Below are 19,039 nucleotides of genomic sequence, written 5' to 3' on the forward strand. Positions count from 1 at the left end.
AATTTACTCAGTTGAATTTCTGCTGTTTAACGGTTTGCAGGGGGATGCCAGTGACCCTCTCTCAAAGGTCACTGAGGGAGATTTTTGGGATCTGACCTAGCTAAAAGAAAACCTCATGTGTAATGCTCCTACATCCAACCTGATGTCTTCTGATGTATGTGACAGGCAATCCCAGAAACACCTGAGCCTCCACTCCTAAGCTACGAGGAGACCTTGTTTCAGTGGTAAAAGACACCCTAACTCTGTTTAGATTTAGATTTCACAAAATCCAGGAATTAGTTTCCTTGTTCTTATTATTTATAAATACCATTAAATCCATATTTGAAAGGACATGTTAATAGCTCATTAACTTTATCTTTTTGTACTTCCAGTCTCTCCCTTTCCAAGCCATCCTCTACACTAATTTATAACTTTTTAAAAAAAAATATGTTTCAAGATGTTATTTCTTATGTTAAAACTTTTAACAGCCTTTTCTCTTATTATTTGCTTCTATATAATCAATACTCGATTTGCTCTTTTGCTAGTGATACCATTCATGCAATTGCATTTTGTTGCTTTATGTATTTAGTTCATTCTAAATCTGCATGAATGTCTTTTTTAAAAGATGCTTTTTTAAAAGAATATTTTTTCAATAATATTTTTTAATAATATTTTTAATAGAAAATAGAATTTTAACTTACTGTTACTTAGAGATTGTTTTTGTTAGTTTTGTTTTTATTTTTTTACCATTAATGTCTTACAGTTGGAAAACATTTGGCTCATATAGTCTCTCAATGCTAGCTCACTCAGTTGTATTTTTTATTGTTATGTTAATCACCATACATCATTAGTTTTGGATGTAGTGTTCCGTGATTCATTGTTTGTGCATAACACCCAGGGCTCCATTGGGACATATTACATAAAAAACCACAATACTGGGGTGTCTGGTGGCTCAGTGGTTAAGACTCTGCCTTTGGCTCAGGTCATGGTCCCAGGGTCCTGGGATCGAGCCCTGCATCAGGTCTCTGCTCTGCAGGAAGCCTGCTTCTCCCTCTCCCACTCCCCCTGCATGTGTTCCCTTTCTTGCTGTGTCTCTGTCAAATAAATAAAGAAAATCTTAAAAAAACCCAAAAAACCCACAATACTTTCTTTTGAAAAATCAGAATATCTGACCACATCGATCCCATGCTCTTGTGTGGCAGCACTGGAATGGGTCCACCCTGCTCAATCCCCTACATTTAGGCTGCTGCCAATTACCATTGATCACCGTGCTTGTCTGTGTGGTTATTTTTCCTTATGTCCAGGCCACTTCACTTATTTATATTGCCTGCACTGTGGGGATTTGAATTCTGGTGATTATTTAGAGAAGGTGGCAAGAATCATCAGAAACTTTTCCCAAATCATAGTTACAGGAAAGATGATTGAGAAGTGGAGCAGTGGGGACACACATAAGAGAAAAGGTTTTTGGAATTGAATCAATAAATTATCATTCTTGCTAGCTAAATGCCCCTGGGGGACAAAAGCTAAACTTCAAAGTACAGTCAACATTTAATAGGGAGAAGTTCTTCAGATTAGTGTTTTCATAATGAAATACATAAATGTGGAAGAGAAAATAGTACAATGCCCAGAGAAAGCTCAGATCCAGATACAGAGAACATCACCTTTCATTGAAGAGTCTTGAAAATCTGTATAATTGAGATGAGAATTCAAACATTCCCAACCACTTAGAAGAAAGCAAATTGTGAAAAGACAAAAGTAGAACCAAGGCAACCCAGGAACTAAACTCATAATACACATTTCTCAAGAAAACCTCACCAGAGTTCTCAAAGTCTACAGAGATGGTGTTCCTACCATCTTTTGTACTGGAGAACAACTTTTCTGCTCACAATTCTTGTTTTTCATTTTTGTCATCTTCTAAAGTGTCAGAATTATCCTCATAAATAGAGGTTGATCTCCCAGATCGTTCTTCATAAATTTCTTCATTCTTGGCAATTATTTTTTGCCTATAAAGAAAGAGAAGATGTATCACTATAGACTCAAAGGGTAGAAGGGCCTCTAGGATATCTGGGGGGAGAGAAATATGGTTTCATTCCTTCACTGGGGGAAGTCGCACACATTACTTGCAGTGGTTTTAAATTTAGTGAGATATGATATTTATGTTACCAAATTCCCAGATGAGGAATATTCTTCTGAGGGGAAACAGACTATGCCACCCAAAATATGCTACCTTGCATATTGATTAGTTTGAACTACAGTTACTTAAGCCAACAGCCAGTACAAGAAAGATTCTCTGACCCTCCTTTGTCCCCCTGAAAGCAGGAAATAAAAGTACCCTCCCTATACCAGAAGGCAAAGAGACATCCTTATCACCAGAAATAGGGAATTTAGGGCTGAGGAGGCTGTGTAAACATACCTTGTTACTTCCTCCCTAATTTACTACCCCGAGCCCAAACTCCTTTGTCTTGTCAATTCTTTACAGATTTATTGTCTTTTTGTCTAAAAGGTATAAAAGCTGCCCACTTTGGTCACTTCTTTGGGTCTCATATTTTTATGTGCTCCTGTACATTCAAAATTTAATTTGTTTTTCTCCTGTTAATCTGTCTCATGCCAATTTAACTATTAGACCAAACAACCTACAAGGGAAGAAGGGAAAAGCTTTACTCTCCTATACCACCAAATCAGTGCAATGAATCACTTGCCTTTATTAAAATATTGACCAAAATTTATCTCAGTCATTTAAAAAATGCATCTTCAGGTAACAGTATAATTTCTGACCTAAAGTTGATTTCCACAGGAACTAAATGCAGCTGTATCTAAGTGTAAAGCACTGACACCTAAACCCCTAAACTCTCAGGGGACATGGTAAAAACTCGGAGCTCACATGTGTTATCATGACAGTTTCCAATCATTCATTCAACAAGTATTTATTATATATCTACTATGGACTCCACGCATAGGACATTCTGGAAAAGGCAAGACCACAGAGACACTGAAAAGATCAGTAATTGCCGGGAGTTGGGAGGGGAAGCCAAGCATGAATAGGTGGAGGGCAGAGGACTTTAGGGATTTAAAATATAGTCACAGAACTGAATAAACTCAGAGACCCTCAGATAAATTTCCTGTGCCGTTCTGCATTAAAACTAAGATGTAGGTAAGAGAGAGGAGTCTAGACACATTCCCAAAACCACCTCAGATGAACTGTCTGACCTTCGCAGGTGATTTCTGTGGCCTGGCTCTGAGTATCTCCCTCCTGAAAGTCCCTGTGCCTTGACCTTATCAGGGAATACCTGGGTTCATCTTCATCTATTCCTCACCCAAACTCCCTCCCACTTTCTAAGGATAACTCAGCCATATCTTTTTGAGCAGCGTCCTTCATACCTTAGATGAATATTTTCTTCTGTCAGAAGCTGTATGGTATATTTAAACTTTTCTTCAGCTTCAGCAAGCTTGATCTGGAACATTTTCTCCAGATTTCCCACTGTAGCTTTCTGAAGGACATATAAATTTTAATAGCCGTCTTTCCTAAACCAGAGTCACCCAGAGCAGAGCTATATGGTAGAGCCGCCCAGAGACCTGGATTCCTCTGCACAACCCCCATCCCCACTCCAGCCAGGACTTGCCTCTCTCTGAAGTTCCATCTGGGTTTGGTAGAGGGTTGTGTTAAGTGTTTCTAGGATAACAGCTTGTGTATTCAATTCTTCCTCCATGACCTGTGTAAGAAGAAACTTTCAGGACAACATGACAATATCTACCCATTTATTCTCTTCTGCAGGACACCTGGACTAGAAGATGAAGCCTCAACTTTAGCAACTCTTTACACTGTTCAGTCACTTTACCCTGTTAATTCTACCTCCTGTATGTCTTACCCATCTATACGCCCCTCTGCAGACTCACTATCACCGTCTCAGATCCAGCCCTCACTGGGGCTTGCATGGGTTGTCACAATAGCTACCAATCACTCATTCATTAAACAAATACTTATTATTGGAAAAGGCAAAACTACAGAGACAGTAAAAAGAGGAGTGATTGCCAGGGGTTGGGAGGGGAAGCAAGGGATAAATACGTGGAGGACAGAGGACATTTAGGCAAAGAAACTACTCTGTATGATATTGCAATGGTACATGGCATGCTGCATTTGATGCATTCGACAAAACCTATAGAATGTGTGACACAAAGAGTGAACCCTAATGTAAACTATGGACTTTAGTTAAAAGGGATGTATCAATAATGGTTCATCAACTGTAACAAAAGTAACACAGTAAGGTAAGATGTTAATAATAGAGAAAATTGTATGTTTGTGTTGGGGGAGGATATAAGGAATCCCTATACTTTCTGCTTAATTTTGCAGTAAACCTAACACTGCTCTAAAAAAAATAGTCTTTTAATTAGGAAAAAAAACCCTCCTGTTGTAGGCACCAGGAGTATTATGATGAACAAGAAAAATATAATTCCTACTCTTATGGATGTACATTCTAGTGAGGGGGTGGAAAAATTAAATAAAAGTTAATAATTACAATAATAAATTTAAAACAAACCAAGGATAAGATAGAAGATGCAGTGTAAGTGCAGGGAAGGGACAAATGTGGAATCTATGTTAGATAGATGCTGAAGAGACTATAAGAATGAACCAGATGGGTCTCTGCTTTCAGGTGTCAGCTCTGTTTAACTCCTACATGTCCTCAGAGCTCTTCCCATGGGATAAGCATCCTCCCAAGATGTATAGACTAGAGACGTACTATCACTTACTGCAACCACATTGTACAAAGCACTGTACCAACTCACTTAGCATTCTTTTATTTACTTATTCACTCAAAAAAATCAATTGGTAGTCACTGTATGTCTTGATGTGCCAGGCATGCTCTAGAAACTGGAGATTAGTGGTAGAGAAAACAGACAAAAATCTCTGCCTTCATTGAGTTTATCAGGTTAGACAATTATAAATCTGTAGAGAAAAATAAAACAGGGAAAAGGAAGTGTTGGGTGGGTTGTTAAGCCTTTAAATAGAGTGGCCCCTCAGAAGTGGCATCTAAGCAAAGAACAGAAAGAGGTAAGGAAGTTAGTCATGTGGATATCTGGGAAACAGCTTCCTAGGAAGAGAGAATGCCAACTGCAAAGACCTCAAAGTAGTGGATCCTGGGTGTTAAAAAAACAGCAAGGGGTCCAGTGCCACTGGGGTAGCATGATGGAGGAGAAGATGTAGAAGGAGGTGAGGATGGGGGAAAGAACCACGAGCATGGAGCAGGTAGAACAATCCCCAGGGTCAACACAGGACTGGGAATAGTTATATTCCCACAAGCTAGAGTACACAGGGTATTGGGTAGACTACTCAAAAGGGTATTATCTCTCTGTGTGTGGGGGATTAACCTCAGACCAAAGACTGCTTTAATTCTGCCTAACAAAGCTTAAAGGTAAGGCTTGAAAATATCAAACTGTTTCTAAGTAACTTAATGGCTTCCCAGAACAAAGTACAACTATATTTAAAGGAATACAAAGATATTCAGCACCCAAAAAGTTGAACTTCACAATGGCGGTTGTCCAATAAAAAATCACCAGGCATGCAAATCAGTGAGAAAATATGGCCACAAATGAGGAGCAAAGTCAATTAATAGAAACAGATCCAGAAAGCAATGATAGAATTAGAAGACAAGCTCAATAAAGCAGTTATTATAATACACTGGGTCTTCCTTGTTCCTTGTTTTGACCTATCCCTCTACCATGCAGGGCACTGAGGTCTGTTTACCCAACAATGATGAAGCCTTGCCTAATCTCTAAGATATCATTCCACGATTTTATAATGGCTAGTCTTTTCCCAAACATGTCCATTCTGGATCCAGGTTAAATTCTCTGTGAAAGAAAACCACAAGGGGGTTCATGGGTTTGAACCTTTTCCCTTCAGGTGTCTGCCACGTGGAAGTGCCATAATTTGTCCCAGAAGAACAGAATTCTTTGAAGAAACTGTTGGACATGAGGCACACTCAGAATTTTAAGGAGAGGCTTGGAGTTAGAGTTCCCAGAGGCAGTATTGTAATTTTTAGAACCTAAAGGAAGAATTTGGTATTTCAGAAGTCAAGACTCTTGTGGTTTGAGCCTTACTAGAAATGGAAGGCATTTGACACTGAAGATCACAAGCATATTGCTTATATATTTCTTCAAGTCACTCTAAAAAGATGCTAAGGGTTTTGTTTTACAGATGACTTTGTATTATAGTTCTAAAGCTCTTTTTGACCTGTTGAATCCAGCAAACTCAGCTTTAGATACCCCCCTACCCTTTTTTTTGGTTTTGGAAAATTATTATAGATTCCATTTTATTGAGAGTACACAATTTTATTGATGCATTTGTAAGATGCTAATTCCACAGGAAAAATGAAAAAACTTACCTGTTTGGTCTTTCTTAGCTCCTCTAATTGTAAGGTATCCTTTTCATGTTGTTTCAGTAGCTCCTAAAAATAATTTTATTTGGAAAGGGTCAGCACTGCGGTTTCTAGTACTTCTTTCAGAGAATTAAGAAAGCCAGAGTAGGATTCTGGAATATCATATTCACCAAAGTTTAGATATTGGTATAATGAAGCACACATTATAAACTAATGAGATGACATGTTGAAGTTAAATTTTGAAAATCTTACTTATGTGCAACCTCGGTAGGGTTACTATTGTTGAATATTGTTGACATGGTTGAATATTCTGTTCTGCCACAGATTGATCTTTATATTCAGTACAATCCCAGTCAGAATACTTTCTTGACAAACTAATTCTGAAATTTATATAGAAATGTAAGTGATATAGGAGAGCCAAAATAACCTTGAAAAACAAGAGCAAAACTGGATTTTTACTCCCTGATTTCAAACTATAGTAATTGAGACAATGGTTGTCTTGACCTAGGTATGGACAAAGAGTTCAATGGAATAGAATGGAACAACTAGATATCTATACAGAAAAAAACGGCCTATGACCTCTACCTCACTCCATACATAAAAATTATTAAAAATGGATCATAGAGGAGTGCCTGGGTGGCTCAGTCAGTTAAGCGTCTGCCTTCGGCTCAGGTCATGATCCCAGGGTCTTGGGATCGAGCACTGTGTTGGGCTCCTTGCTCAGCAGGAAGCCTGCTTCTCCTTCTCCCTCTACCCCTCCCTCCACTCATGCATGTGCTCTCTCTCTCAAATAAATAAATAAATAAATAATCTTTAAAAAGAAAACAAAACAAAATGGATCATAGAATAATAAAAACTAAAATTATAAAGCTTTTTTTTTAGAATAGAAGATCTTTAAAAAATATAAAAATAAACAAAATAGAAGATCTTTGTATTCCTGGACTAGGCAACAATTTCATAGAAAGGACACAAAAAGCTGTAACTTTCCTGTAAAAAGGAAAAAATTAATAATTTGGTTTTCATTAAAATAAAAAACTTCTGCACATCAAAAGATAACACGAGCAGAATGAAGAGGCAAACTACAGGCCAGGAGACTGTGTTTGTGACACATGTACCTAACAAGGAACTTGTTACAGTACATAAAGTACTCCTACATATCAATAATAAAAAGATATACAATCTAAGTTTTTTCAAATGGCAAAAGACTTGAACCAGCATTTCACAAAAGAAGACATATAAGTTGTCTGATAAGCATATAAAAAATTGCCCAACATAATTAGTCACCAGGGAAACTAAAACTACAATGGACTATCACTTCATACCCATTGGAAGGGTCAAAATTAAAAGGATGCCAACACTAGTTGCTGATGATGTGGAGCAACTGGAATTCTCATGTTTAAGATGCAAGAGTAAAATGGCACAGCTACTGTGGAAAGTGGCTTGGCAATTTCTTTCTTTCTTTTTCTTTTTTTTAAAGATTTTATTTATTCATTTGAGACGGATACGGAGAAAGAGAGCATGAGCAGGGGGAGAGGCAGAGGGAGAGGGAGAAGCAGACTCTTTGCTAAGCAGGGAGCTGGACGTGGGGCTTGATCCCGGCACCCTGGGATCATGACCTGAGTTGAAGGCAGACGCTTAACCATCTGAGCCACCCAGGTGCCCTGGGTTGGCGATTTCTCATAAAGTTAAACCTATAACTACCCTAGAAACCAATAACAACACTGCTAGGTATACACCCAAAGGAAATGAAAAATTGTGTCTACAGAAATACTTGTACAAGGGTGTTTACAAAACCTTTATAAAATAGGGAGGACAACAAATGGAAACAACCTACACCTCCAAAAACAGGAGAATGGTAAACACGTTGTGGGGTATTCCTACAAAGGGATGCTAATGGGCAATAAAAAGTAAGAAATTACTGATATAAACAACAAATGGATAAATTTCACAGACATTGTGTTGAGGAAAAAGAAGCTATATACAAAAGAGCATATACGGCATGATTCCATTTATATGGAGCTTAAAAACAGGTAAAACTAATCTATGGTGGTAGGAATCAAAATAGTGGTTGTCTTGGGGCAAGTTTTGAGGGAGAGAGGGCTTAACTGGGAAGGAATACAAGAGCGATTTCGGGGTTGATAAAATGCTCTAGATCTTTACTTGGGTGTTGGTTACATAGATATGTACATTTGTCAAAACTCATCAAACTGTATACTTACGATCTGTGCATTTTGTTAATTGTAAACTATACTTTCATGAGAAAGAGAGTGAGACACAGAGCAGCATTTACAGATTTATAGTCAGCATCACTGGAGAGAAAATAGGAGAGAGGAAAGGATGCATGCAGATGATCAAATCTCTCCCCACTAGAGGAATTGCTCCTCCTTATTCAGATGTCTGAGCCCTCCAGACCCCAGAAGCGCTAGCCACACTGCATAGCATGCCCCATATCCTCATTACTGTCTTGCTCAGTTATAGTGAATGCCAGAAATGGGATTTGATTGGTGAAATTAGTGGCTTTTTAATTAGCATGATGATTGGAAATGGGCTCTTAAAAATGGAATATTCAAGGTAGATACTATTTTAGAGACACGGTCCACTTTGCAGGAAAAGAGTACAGGAATCTAAAAAACCTGTAGGCTGCGCACTCAGGAATGGCGTCTAAGACTTGACTCCTAGATGGTCCTATGTCTGCTTAGGAGGTGCCCCGGCTGCCTGAGGCTGACTCCAGGAGTTGCAGAATCCTATCCCTGTCATGCCTTTGCAGATAACTCCAATGAATCTTTCATGGACCGAAAAGCTCAGAGAGCTGGTGGTATAAGCACTTGGGGCCTGCTTGCTAATGCAGGTTTGTTTAGTAAATGCCCATATGTCTGAGACCTGCTTTCACGATGACCTGGTAGCAGTATCAAGGTGGTGGGGGAGTGATGAACAGGAGTAGCTCACCCTCACCCCCCTCTAACTTTGAGGTAGCTCCTCTTATTTACTCAGAGCTGTACATGACCAAACTTGCTTAGTTTAGTTTGCTACACTGCCCTTTCTCTTCAGCTCCAGTCAAGGATGAGGAGGAGCATTCAGAGACTGGGGTTTTGGCAAAATAGGGAATTCCGAGTTCTGTATGTGTTTAGCATTCTATTATTCCCTGTTAGTTCAAATTTTCATTCCACCATGACCCTGTGGTAAGACTGTCTAGATAAGGACAGCAAGACTGCCGGTCCGCTTGGGTACATTTCCAGGGAAGCTGGGAAAGGAGGAATATGCCCATAAAGACAAAAAGCTCGCCTAATTACTGAGACACCCCTGGGACCCGGATGTCTCAGCGAGGCTGCACCTCCAACCCCTCACGTGCATGGGGCCTAAGTTACCTCCTTCTCTCGAATGAAGTTCTCAAAGATGGCACTGTAGGAATCATTTATTTTCTTCTTTTCTTCTATTGACTCTAACTCAAACTTTTTTGTCATTTTATGTTCTGTGGAGGTGAGAAGAAATTACACGTATGAGGAAATGTGGGGAAAGCAGATGCGAGGGAAACTCCAAATGTTTGAAGATAATAGAAATTCTGGACTGGGTCAAACTCAAGTTCCTTTCAGCCTGGCGTTCGGCTTCTGACGTTTACCTGGAGATGTGTGAGAGTCAGGTGAACATGGCACTGGTTTTCAGGGATGTCAGTCATATGGGACTTGCCCCAATGTCTCTGATTTTTCTGTGTATGTGTAATTTATTTTAGATCTCTTGATTATTATTTTGTCCATTCTCACCGCCGAAGTAACCAGTATGCTTTCTTCAATATCCTTACCTTAAAATACAGCTCTTGGCTAATGTGATGCCTCCAGCATAAATATTTGTTCTGTACTTAGCCCTGGGGTAGAGATAGGCTTAAACTGTTTCTGGTGCAGGGGAGCTTGCCAACAGAGGCCCAATACCAAACAGGGGGTAGTAGGGGGTGGCTGACACGCAGCCTCATGGTGTTGGGGACAAATAAGGAGGCAACCTCTAGGCTCACAGGCTGGGTCTGGGCTGAGCTATGCTGTGCACAGCTAAAATCTGCTTTTTCAAAACTGAGTGAACATCTTTTTTTTTTTTTAAAGATTTCATCTATTTATTTGACAGAGAGAAACAGAGAGGGAAACACAAGCAGGGGGAGTGGGAGAGGGAGAAGCAGGCCTCCCGCGGAGCAGGGAGCCGGACGCGGAGCTTGATCCCAGGGCCCCGGGATCATGACCTGAGCCGAAGGCAGACGCTTAACGACGGAGCCACCCAGGCGCCCCCTGAGTGAACATCTTAACTTAGATTTTGACAACATGGAATGGGTATAGTATGGGAAGCTCGAAGTCTGGAAGAAGACAGGGTCCTGCCATACCAGGGTCCTAGCTAAAGCCTCAAATAGGTGCAGCTCTGCATTCCTTCCCTCAGCTTAATGCCAGGGTCTTCATGCTGCCTCTGGCAGTCAGAGTCCCCAGTGGGGTGGGAATGGCCTTGAGGATCTACTTCCCCAGGGGGTTTCTGCCCTTAAATGAGTAATTTGTTGAAATCAAACAAATCTGATACAAACTGGGTTGAGGCAGGATGTGGTATAGGTTTGTAGAGGCCCTACTCCCACCTCAACCAGTCCTCTAGGTCAGGGAGCAGAGTCTCTGTAAATTCCTCTCTCCTTTTTCCATTTATGAAAATGCTCGGAGTGGGTAGAAGGCTCATCTATAAATCACTTTCTATGATCCAAACTCTGTGCTAGGTGTTGGAAATATTAAAAATATAAAGTAATATATAAATGGATCAAATCAACATGTACATTTTAAACATATGCAATGTTATATGTCAATTGTGTCTCAAAGATTGAGATCCTTTTTGGGGGGTGGTGTGGGAATCCAGAGGCTCTCAGGATAATAGATTGTGTTGTCCCTCCCCCCAACAAGTGAATATTTGAAACTCTAATTCAAGAACATCTTTTCTGGAACTTTGGGGTCACTTGTATCCAGGTAACAAGTCAGCACTCCTACAGATGTCCCAGAGCTTGTTCCAGCACGTGATGGCCAAACTTGGAACGAGTGAGCTTTGGAAGGTACAGGCCTAGACCCTCAAGTGGCTGAACTTTATAAAGACTCCATCCTTGTTGTCACTTTCTTGAAAACTCCATGCACTTCTGATTCAGGAGTCCAGCCATGTGGCCGTCACCCTTAGTGGATCCAAGGCTGCCTTTCTAGTTGAGACCAAACTTAACGGCAGGTTGTTTTTGGTGCACGTGCCATCAAAAAGACAGAAATTTCTGTACTCACTTTGCTGTAGCAGGATCTTTTCCCGCTCTAACTTCTCCTCCTTTTCCCATTCTGCCTTCTTCTTCGACCACTTGTCCTCCATTTCATCATAAACGCTGTCCTGTGGAGGCACAAAGGCACCATGAAGAAAAGGGTCCTGAAAAAGGCTGCACACCAGCTCCAGGCACAGCATAGGGCCCTTTGCAGCTTCCCTCACCTGGAATGCTTGCTAGGAGTCCCTCTGTGGGTGGCTGGTGGCAGCAAATTCTAGCCCAGCCCACCTGCGAGCCTGCAGAACCCTCAAAGTCAAGGGCAAGCTCTGCCTCGTGTTTGTCCCACTGGAACTGGGTTTTCTTTGAGGACATGTAAGATTCTCCTGTCGAAGATTCACGTGCCAGCTCCCTGCATCATCAATCACTCATCAGTAGTGCATGGAGAAACAAGGGAAATGCCTAGTAGTTAATTTGAACACTTAGAAAACAATGGCATGATTTTCCAGAGTGTGTTTATTTTTCCTCAGAAAATCCAGCTTCCTTTGTGGTTGAGGTTAAATAAGCCTAACCCGATGCCAGTCCTATTGGTTGGCTCAGACTTCATGGGAGTGGGACGTCAGGAGGAAGAAGGCCTAGAACCTGGATGCTGCCAGTAAGGTCTCAGGACCCTGACCCCCTTTTTTCCAGGTTAGCGGTACAATTCACACTGGGGCCAGGCATCAGAGCTCATTTGTAATTGCTTGTGGCCATTTAGATAAAGTTTCTCTCTCATCATTTTCAAGACTCGTGGGCAGATAGAGGTCAAGCTCTCTGGAGAGGTCCAGACTGAAGCAAACATTAAGGCCTACCTAGGAAATTGGGGCATCAACCTGATGCTTCTCTTAGGCTTTGCTCTATGATGTCTTCCCTGACTGTATCAAGACACATCTTGAAAAACAAGTTTTAGATAGAAGCTCAAAAGTGAAACTGTGGTAAATAGAATTTCAGAGGTGGTGCTGGTGCTTAATTTGGTTTTCTCCTTTTATAGGGTGGTTAACTGTCCTTGTTTGTTTGAGACTAATGTGTGTCCTGGGTCTCTGAACATTCAATGCTAAGATCTGGAAAGTCCCAGGCAAACCATGACCAGCTGGTCACAATAGGATGGGGGTTTGCTGCTTCAGCCTGTTCTGTCCGTTCCTCTCCTCTCCACTCTCTCACCCTCCTAGGAAGAAATCATGGCCTGTTTCCCGGCGGCTCCATCAGATTAACCAATTTAAATGAATGAGTTATATTCTGAGATGGCCAGAGCACCCCATGCTCTGCTTGTGGGGGGTGCAGTGATAGAGTCTTTTTGGATGGTAATTTGGCCAAATGTGTCAAAGGCCTTTAAAATGTTTATCCCTTTTGACCCAGCACTCCACCAAAATCAAAGGTGTTACCAAGTACAAACACGAAGAGTGGTTGTCTTGGGGTGGTGATTATTCTTTCTTTTTTGTTGCTGTTGTTGTAGTTGGTTTTTGTATTTCCATTTTCTAAAAAACAATGAGCAGGTATGACTTTTGTAATCACAAACATATTTTTCAATGGGCTTCTTTGGCGTCTGAGAGACTGACTTGTCACACATGGAAACCACCACAGTCCACAGTTCACGCTTCTCCCTGGGTGTACTCAGTGTTACCTAGGTCCAAGGATGCTGGGAATCTCAGGACATGATTTTCTGGGCAAGAGTTCTAGACTTAGCCCACTGTCATCAGCCAGGAATGAGCCTTGCCTCTCTTACTTTCATAATCCACCAAGGAGCTCTGAATCTCACCTGATACATATGAAACATATTCTTCAAATACTTATATTCCTTTTCCATCTCATCTGGACAAAAGGAAAACAACAGGGTCATCATTATTCCTCTGAACTGCATGTTTTCAAAGTCAAGTATGAGCTCTCCTGTATACCTTTTCCACCTCAAACTCATCCTCTACGTGTTAAAACCATCTTGTACCTTTGAAATCACTCTGGAAGCTTATTAGAAATCCAAATGCCTGTGCTGCCCACCCCCCACCCCGGCCAAACCTACTGAATTTTGGTCTCAGAGGCCCAATATCTGTTGATAATATGCTTTTTAGGTGATACTGATGCACACCAAATGTGAGAACTAATCCCTGGGGGGAAAAGAGGCACAAAACTTTGTAGTATGCATCTGCTTCTCTCTTTTTAAAATAATGTTTCCTAGCGTACATTGATTTTGAAAATGATAAATGTTCTCCTTAGAAAATTGGAAAATCAGCAAGCTATAAATAAAGCTATAAAGCTTTATTTAGCTATAATATGTAAGCTATAAAATATATAGCTTATAATATATAAGCTATAAAAAAAAGCTTTTAAAAATGTAAGGCAAAGGAAAGAGAGAAGATTACAGAATTTCTCCTTCTCCCTGTAGAGATTAGTCTATAACCTCAGAATTCTGAAGGATATACACTTTGCCCTTCCCAAGGGTAGCATAAATAATGGGATAAATGGCCAACACAACCCTAATGTATTATAAGGCCATACAAATCATAGTGTGTCCATTAAAATATAATGAAACACCATCATTTTACAGGTGAGGTAACTTGCTGAATTATAATAGTATATTTATAGAATTAAAAAATATATTTTAAAAAGTGCTTTCACAGTCTTTTCTCTCTGATGGAGGCAGGTATTATTGTTCTCAATTCTTAGATGGGATAAATGAGATTAAGGGACTTGCTCAGATCCCAACACTTAGTCACAGGCCAGTCTATCTCCTGGGTGTAGGAAGGACATTGGTGACATGGTTTCCCTCTTTGCAGTTTCATTCTCAGTCACTCCCCCTCCCTGAGCTTTAGAAGGACATCTGGAAAGCTTAGCACAGCCCATCCACCGCCATGGTCAGCCTCTCGCCCTTCACCAGGGTCATTCTCCCCAGTCCAGACAGTACCTAGTTTTTCTTGGGCAGCCAGCTTCTCTGCCTTCAATGATGCTTTGTAGTTGTTCTCCAACTGACTGAGCTCTGTTGCATGAGCCTCTTTGAGCTCCCTGTGTGACCCGGGGAAAAGGCTACAATCATCAATCCGTGAAAAGAAGTCCAGAGCTGAGCCGTTACATTCAGTGGATCCTACTCTCACATAGGAAGCTGTGGGCAGCCTGCAGGGCCCTCGCTTCCTCATGCGTTTCTCCTGGCATCCACCCAGAAAAAGGTGAGAAGACTGGTTTTTACCAACCATTATTTGAACGGAGCCAGGGGGCCATGACTCCCTGCTAAGAGCACAGTCTTCGTTTATGGCTGTCTTGGGAATCTGTGGGCTGTGTTAGCATCCAGGATAATTTTAGAGCCCAAAGTCTCTCTCTCTTTTTAAAGATTTACTTATTTATTTGGGGGGAGGTGCAGAGCAGTGGGAGAGGGAGAGAGAGAATCCCAAGCAGACTCCCCACTGAGCGCAGAGCTTGGAGCAGGGCTCTATCCCACCACCCCAAGAGCATGACCCCAGCTGAAAGCAAGTCAGTCGCTTAACTGATGGAGCCACCCAGGTGCCCCGGGCCCAAGGTCTCTTTAACCTCCATTCCAGGAGGCAGAAGCTGGCAGTGTTCAAGTTGAGGGGAGTGAGAGGCTATCTGAGCGGCCAAGCCAAGAGAAGACATGGAGGAACATGAGATGCATATTAGTAAGTGGCCAAAGCCAATCCACAAAGCCTACATACTGTACAACTCCAGCTATATGACATTCTGGATAAGGCACAGCTATGGAGGCAGTAAAAAGATCAGTGGTGGCCAGGGGCTACTGGGGAGGGAGGGATGAATGGGCAGAGCGCAGAGGATCTTTAGGGCAGTGAAACTACTCTGCATGATCCAATAACGGTGGACACTGTCAATATACATTTGTCAAAACCCATAGAGTATACAACACCAAGAGTGAACCCTAATGTAAACTACGAACTTTGGGTGATAATAATGTACCCATGTAGGTTCATCAGCTGTAACAAAGTCACCAGAGGGGTGCAGGAAGATTACTCAGCTTGTGGGAGTGTGGGCTCAGCCTGTCTATGGCGATTCTTTGTACTTTATGTTCTATTTTACTATGAACCTTAAATTGCTCTGAAAAAATAATGAAATCTATTATAAAACCAAGAAGTTACTCATTATTTTTTGAAAGCAAGGCTATGACTCAACCATGTGTACTTCTTTCCACCAGGACTCCTGAGGCGGCTCCGGTGCCCAGCATGTGGGGGCTTTGTAGGTTTCCTCACCCACAAGACAATACACCTCCTTTTACTTCCCCTCGGCTTGTCTTTGTGACTCTGCTGCCCCTCCCATACCTTCTTCCCATTCTGCCCACAGCCCGGGAGCAGCCAAGGAAAGTAGAGACGACAGGCCAAAAAAAAAAAAAAAGAGAGAGAAAGAGGGGGAGGAAGTAGAGAGGCAGGGGAAATGGGAGGAGGTGCCTGGGCTGAGAACATCAGTTGTTTACCACAGAACTCTCATAGAGAACAAAAAATGGCTCTCCTCAGCAATCACCAAAAAAAAAAAAAAAAAAAAAGGGAGATTATAATTGAAAGGAAGTGATGGGATGAGAAAGTGCAACGCCAGGAACAACCTTCTCTGGGCTACGTTTGGGTGGCTTCAAATCAAACCGTCCTGCCCATTTCCCCCACCTGTGCCCACCCAGCTCCACTTGGCACCGTCTGAAATCCCAGTGAATTGACATCCCTCCCACAGGGAAGCAGAAGCCTTAGGGCTTGTCCAGAAAGCATACTTGTTCTTGTTTTCGAAGTTCTCCTGCATCTCAGCACAGTGGAGAGCCATTTCATCGGAGAGCTGGAAACAAGGCCGGCATTAACAATATAGGATGGAGGACCCCACTCCCACGCAAGCTGCAATTTCTGAGAAGCCTTCCCATTCATGGGATATGCCCTACCCCTCTGCCTCCCCTGTTTGTGTTCGGCAGTCCCAGAGAGCACATCGCTACTGAAGGGCAGGCCTGCTGGAAAGTGACCTTCACAAGTGAGTTTCAAAAACCACAGGCAAGTGGGGCATGGGGGAGGCTGTTTTTGAGCATTGCTCAGGTTTATCACTCCAGCCCAGGCCAGCAGGCACCCCTGCTTGAGGTGGGGAAGAAGAGACTTTTATTAAACAGATGGTAAAATCTAAAGGAAGTGTCACCAAAATCCCCAGGAAACATGGAGGGTGCAAGCTGACATCAGCAGATTCCAAAGTAGGCTTTGGCAATTTTAACAGCAACGGGAAGTGGGTACTGAAGGCTTCTGGGCAGCTTTTGGACCATGGTGGATGCATTAACCGCACTGTTGCCTTGAGGAAGAGCCTTAGCACTCTCTGAAGTTTAGCCACAGCAAGCCCAAGGGGAAATGGCCGCCACCCCCTGGTGTGGTGAGTTTGTGGCAATGAACACACTGGAAGCACCTGAAGAACTCCTGGAAATTGAGTTAGCTCCCACGAGTAAAGTGCTTGGTGTCTTGCCTGGAACATAGCAGCTGATCTGAAAAAGCTGGCCTTTCCCCCACCCATAGAGATGTCGGCTAACTCAAGGATCACTCACCAATTTCTGGGCAGACAGATGGTCTCTGTTCATTTGCTCAATGATCACAGTCAGCTCTGAGATCTGCTCTTCGAGGTCAGTAATGATATCAGTCCTACAGGACAAATCATCCTTCCATCACCCACCGAGTTTCCATTCCGTGCCAGTCAGGCACCTCCTTGTCTGTGACTGTCTCTGGCAGGGAGCCAGGTGAGAGCCAGGCCATGTTCTGCACTGGCTGCATCATCATGGGGGTGGGGGCCAGGGTGGAAGGGTAGTCTGGGAGAGGGAATCGGGCAGCAGGGTGGTTGAGCCTCAGACCCAGCCCTTTTGGGTAAGCTAGCCGGAAGTGGGGGGAAGGGCAGTAGGGTGGAGGAGTGGATTGGTTACCTGTTGAATAGAAAGGAAAATGCCAGAAATCTGTGAGGGTTTGACTCTGATTCAGTAATGACAGTTGAAATGGAGGAGGAAGAATTCAGGGGATTGGGAGATGGGAAGGTGGGGGATGGGATCGAGGCTGACAGTGAACATAGACAAGGAATTGTTCAGACACAGGATGAAGAGGGGATTTCAGAGCATGGTTTCAGAATAGATAATGATTGTTCTGTGTTTCCGGGTCTGAAGCCTCTATGATGTCTGGAACTTATTTAGCTCTATTTGGTTGAGCTGGAGTGGACAGGGCAGCGGGCGGTGCTGTGTGTGGGGCAGCAGAGATGAGGTCCTCCATTCAAGAGGGCGAGGAAACAAGAGAGAGGATGAAGGAGGAGATAGGGAGGGAGGGACATGAATGAGAGATCTAGGAGTTAGAATGGAAAAAGACGTGAGAACTGACTTTCTATGGCATTGGAGGATCGAGTGGGTAGGGCCTGAATGACAGAGAGGATGGCACTGGGGGGGACTCAGCCAGAGTCTTCCACACTGTGCCTCCCAGAAGCATGAACTAAGTGATCTTTGGGCATAATGAGTAAGAGATGCATCTCAGCCCCCAGAAACCCTGACTTTACTCTGACTTTTCACCTTCCAAATTCAGGCTATACTATTTTATGAATATTTCATCTGTTCATCACTCTAGGAACAATTGCTTTCCTTTAGTACAAACTATACTACACCTGGTCATTTTCCAGATCAGCTTCCTGCTTTGACCTTCATCCTGTCTCTAATGGGATCAGGCAGAGAGGTGGGCGTGGAGAGGAGCTCACGGGGATGAGGAGTGAAGTGACCTTGCACTACCTTCAGAACAGGGACTCGGTGGACTGGGCGTGGAAGTTAGGGGCTTCTCCTTGAGGCCAGGCCAAGCCCAGTGGGGATAGCTCTGAGGAGCTGGATATATAGGTCCAAGGATATTACCTGGAAATTTTGATTCTGTCCATGATCTCTGATTTCGACTGCTTTTTCTTATCAAACATTTCATCTCCCAAGGTGACGTAAATCTGCTCCCTATTTCGAATGAGGCGATAGCCAGGTGACACATTTATCACTTCCTGGGCATCAAGGTGGAAGGTGAGATAATATTGCAGACTTGGAGTGCTGAGATTCCTCTAAATCTTTCACTAGAGTGCTACTCACATCTTAAACAAAAGACGGGGGGTGGGATTCCAGAGCCCACGTCTCTCCTGCGCCCTTCCCCAGAAACCACTCACCCTCATACCTCCAGCTCAGATGTCTCTCCTGAGATCCAGTTGCAAGACTCAAGTGGCTCATGGATGTCCCCAAAGATCCCTCAAGCTTAACATGTGGAAAACTTAACTGCGGACGCCCCATTAGGCACTCTGCCCCAAGCCCTGTACCTCATCTGCATTCTCCACATGGCCAGAGGCCAGGAGGAAGTCAGGTGCCACGGAAATTGCTCAGTTTTTGGAACTAGACAGGCCTGTGTTCAAATCCTGGCTCTGCCTCCAACCACAGTTATTCAACATCTGT

General features: G+C 42.7%; 1 protein-coding gene across 6 annotated transcripts in view; it reads right to left on the minus strand.

Annotated features, from left to right (window-relative positions):
• Positions 1-19,039, minus strand: part of FLACC1 (flagellum associated containing coiled-coil domains 1) — a 38,575-nt gene that overhangs the window by 4,581 nt on the left and 14,955 nt on the right. For 2 of the 6 annotated variants that reach the window (XM_027590043.1, XM_027590044.1), the window contains exons 5-15: positions 18,467-18,600; positions 17,141-17,234; positions 16,340-16,401; positions 14,528-14,625; positions 13,388-13,440; positions 11,624-11,723; positions 9,716-9,819; positions 6,357-6,419; positions 3,600-3,689; positions 3,358-3,467; positions 1,085-1,982 (exon numbers count right to left, since the gene is read on the minus strand). In XM_027590043.1, coding sequence (XP_027445844.1) covers positions 1,862-1,982; positions 3,358-3,467; positions 3,600-3,689; positions 6,357-6,419; positions 9,716-9,819; positions 11,624-11,723; positions 13,388-13,440; positions 14,528-14,625; positions 16,340-16,401; positions 17,141-17,234; positions 18,467-18,600 — 1,029 coding nt within the window. In that variant the 3' untranslated portion in view covers positions 1,085-1,861. Of the gene's footprint in view, positions 1-1,084; positions 1,983-3,357; positions 3,468-3,599; positions 3,690-6,356; positions 6,420-9,715; positions 9,820-11,623; positions 11,724-13,387; positions 13,441-14,527; positions 14,626-16,339; positions 16,402-17,140; positions 17,235-18,466; positions 18,601-19,039 lie in introns of those variants that run through there. The other 4 variants (XM_027590045.1, XM_027590047.1, XM_027590046.1 and 1 more) reach the window with 4 other exon arrangements.

The sequence above is a fragment of the Zalophus californianus genome, chromosome 3 (assembly GCF_009762305.2).
Source record: "Zalophus californianus isolate mZalCal1 chromosome 3, mZalCal1.pri.v2, whole genome shotgun sequence".
In the NCBI taxonomy this organism is placed as follows: domain Eukaryota; kingdom Metazoa; phylum Chordata; class Mammalia; order Carnivora; family Otariidae; genus Zalophus; species Zalophus californianus.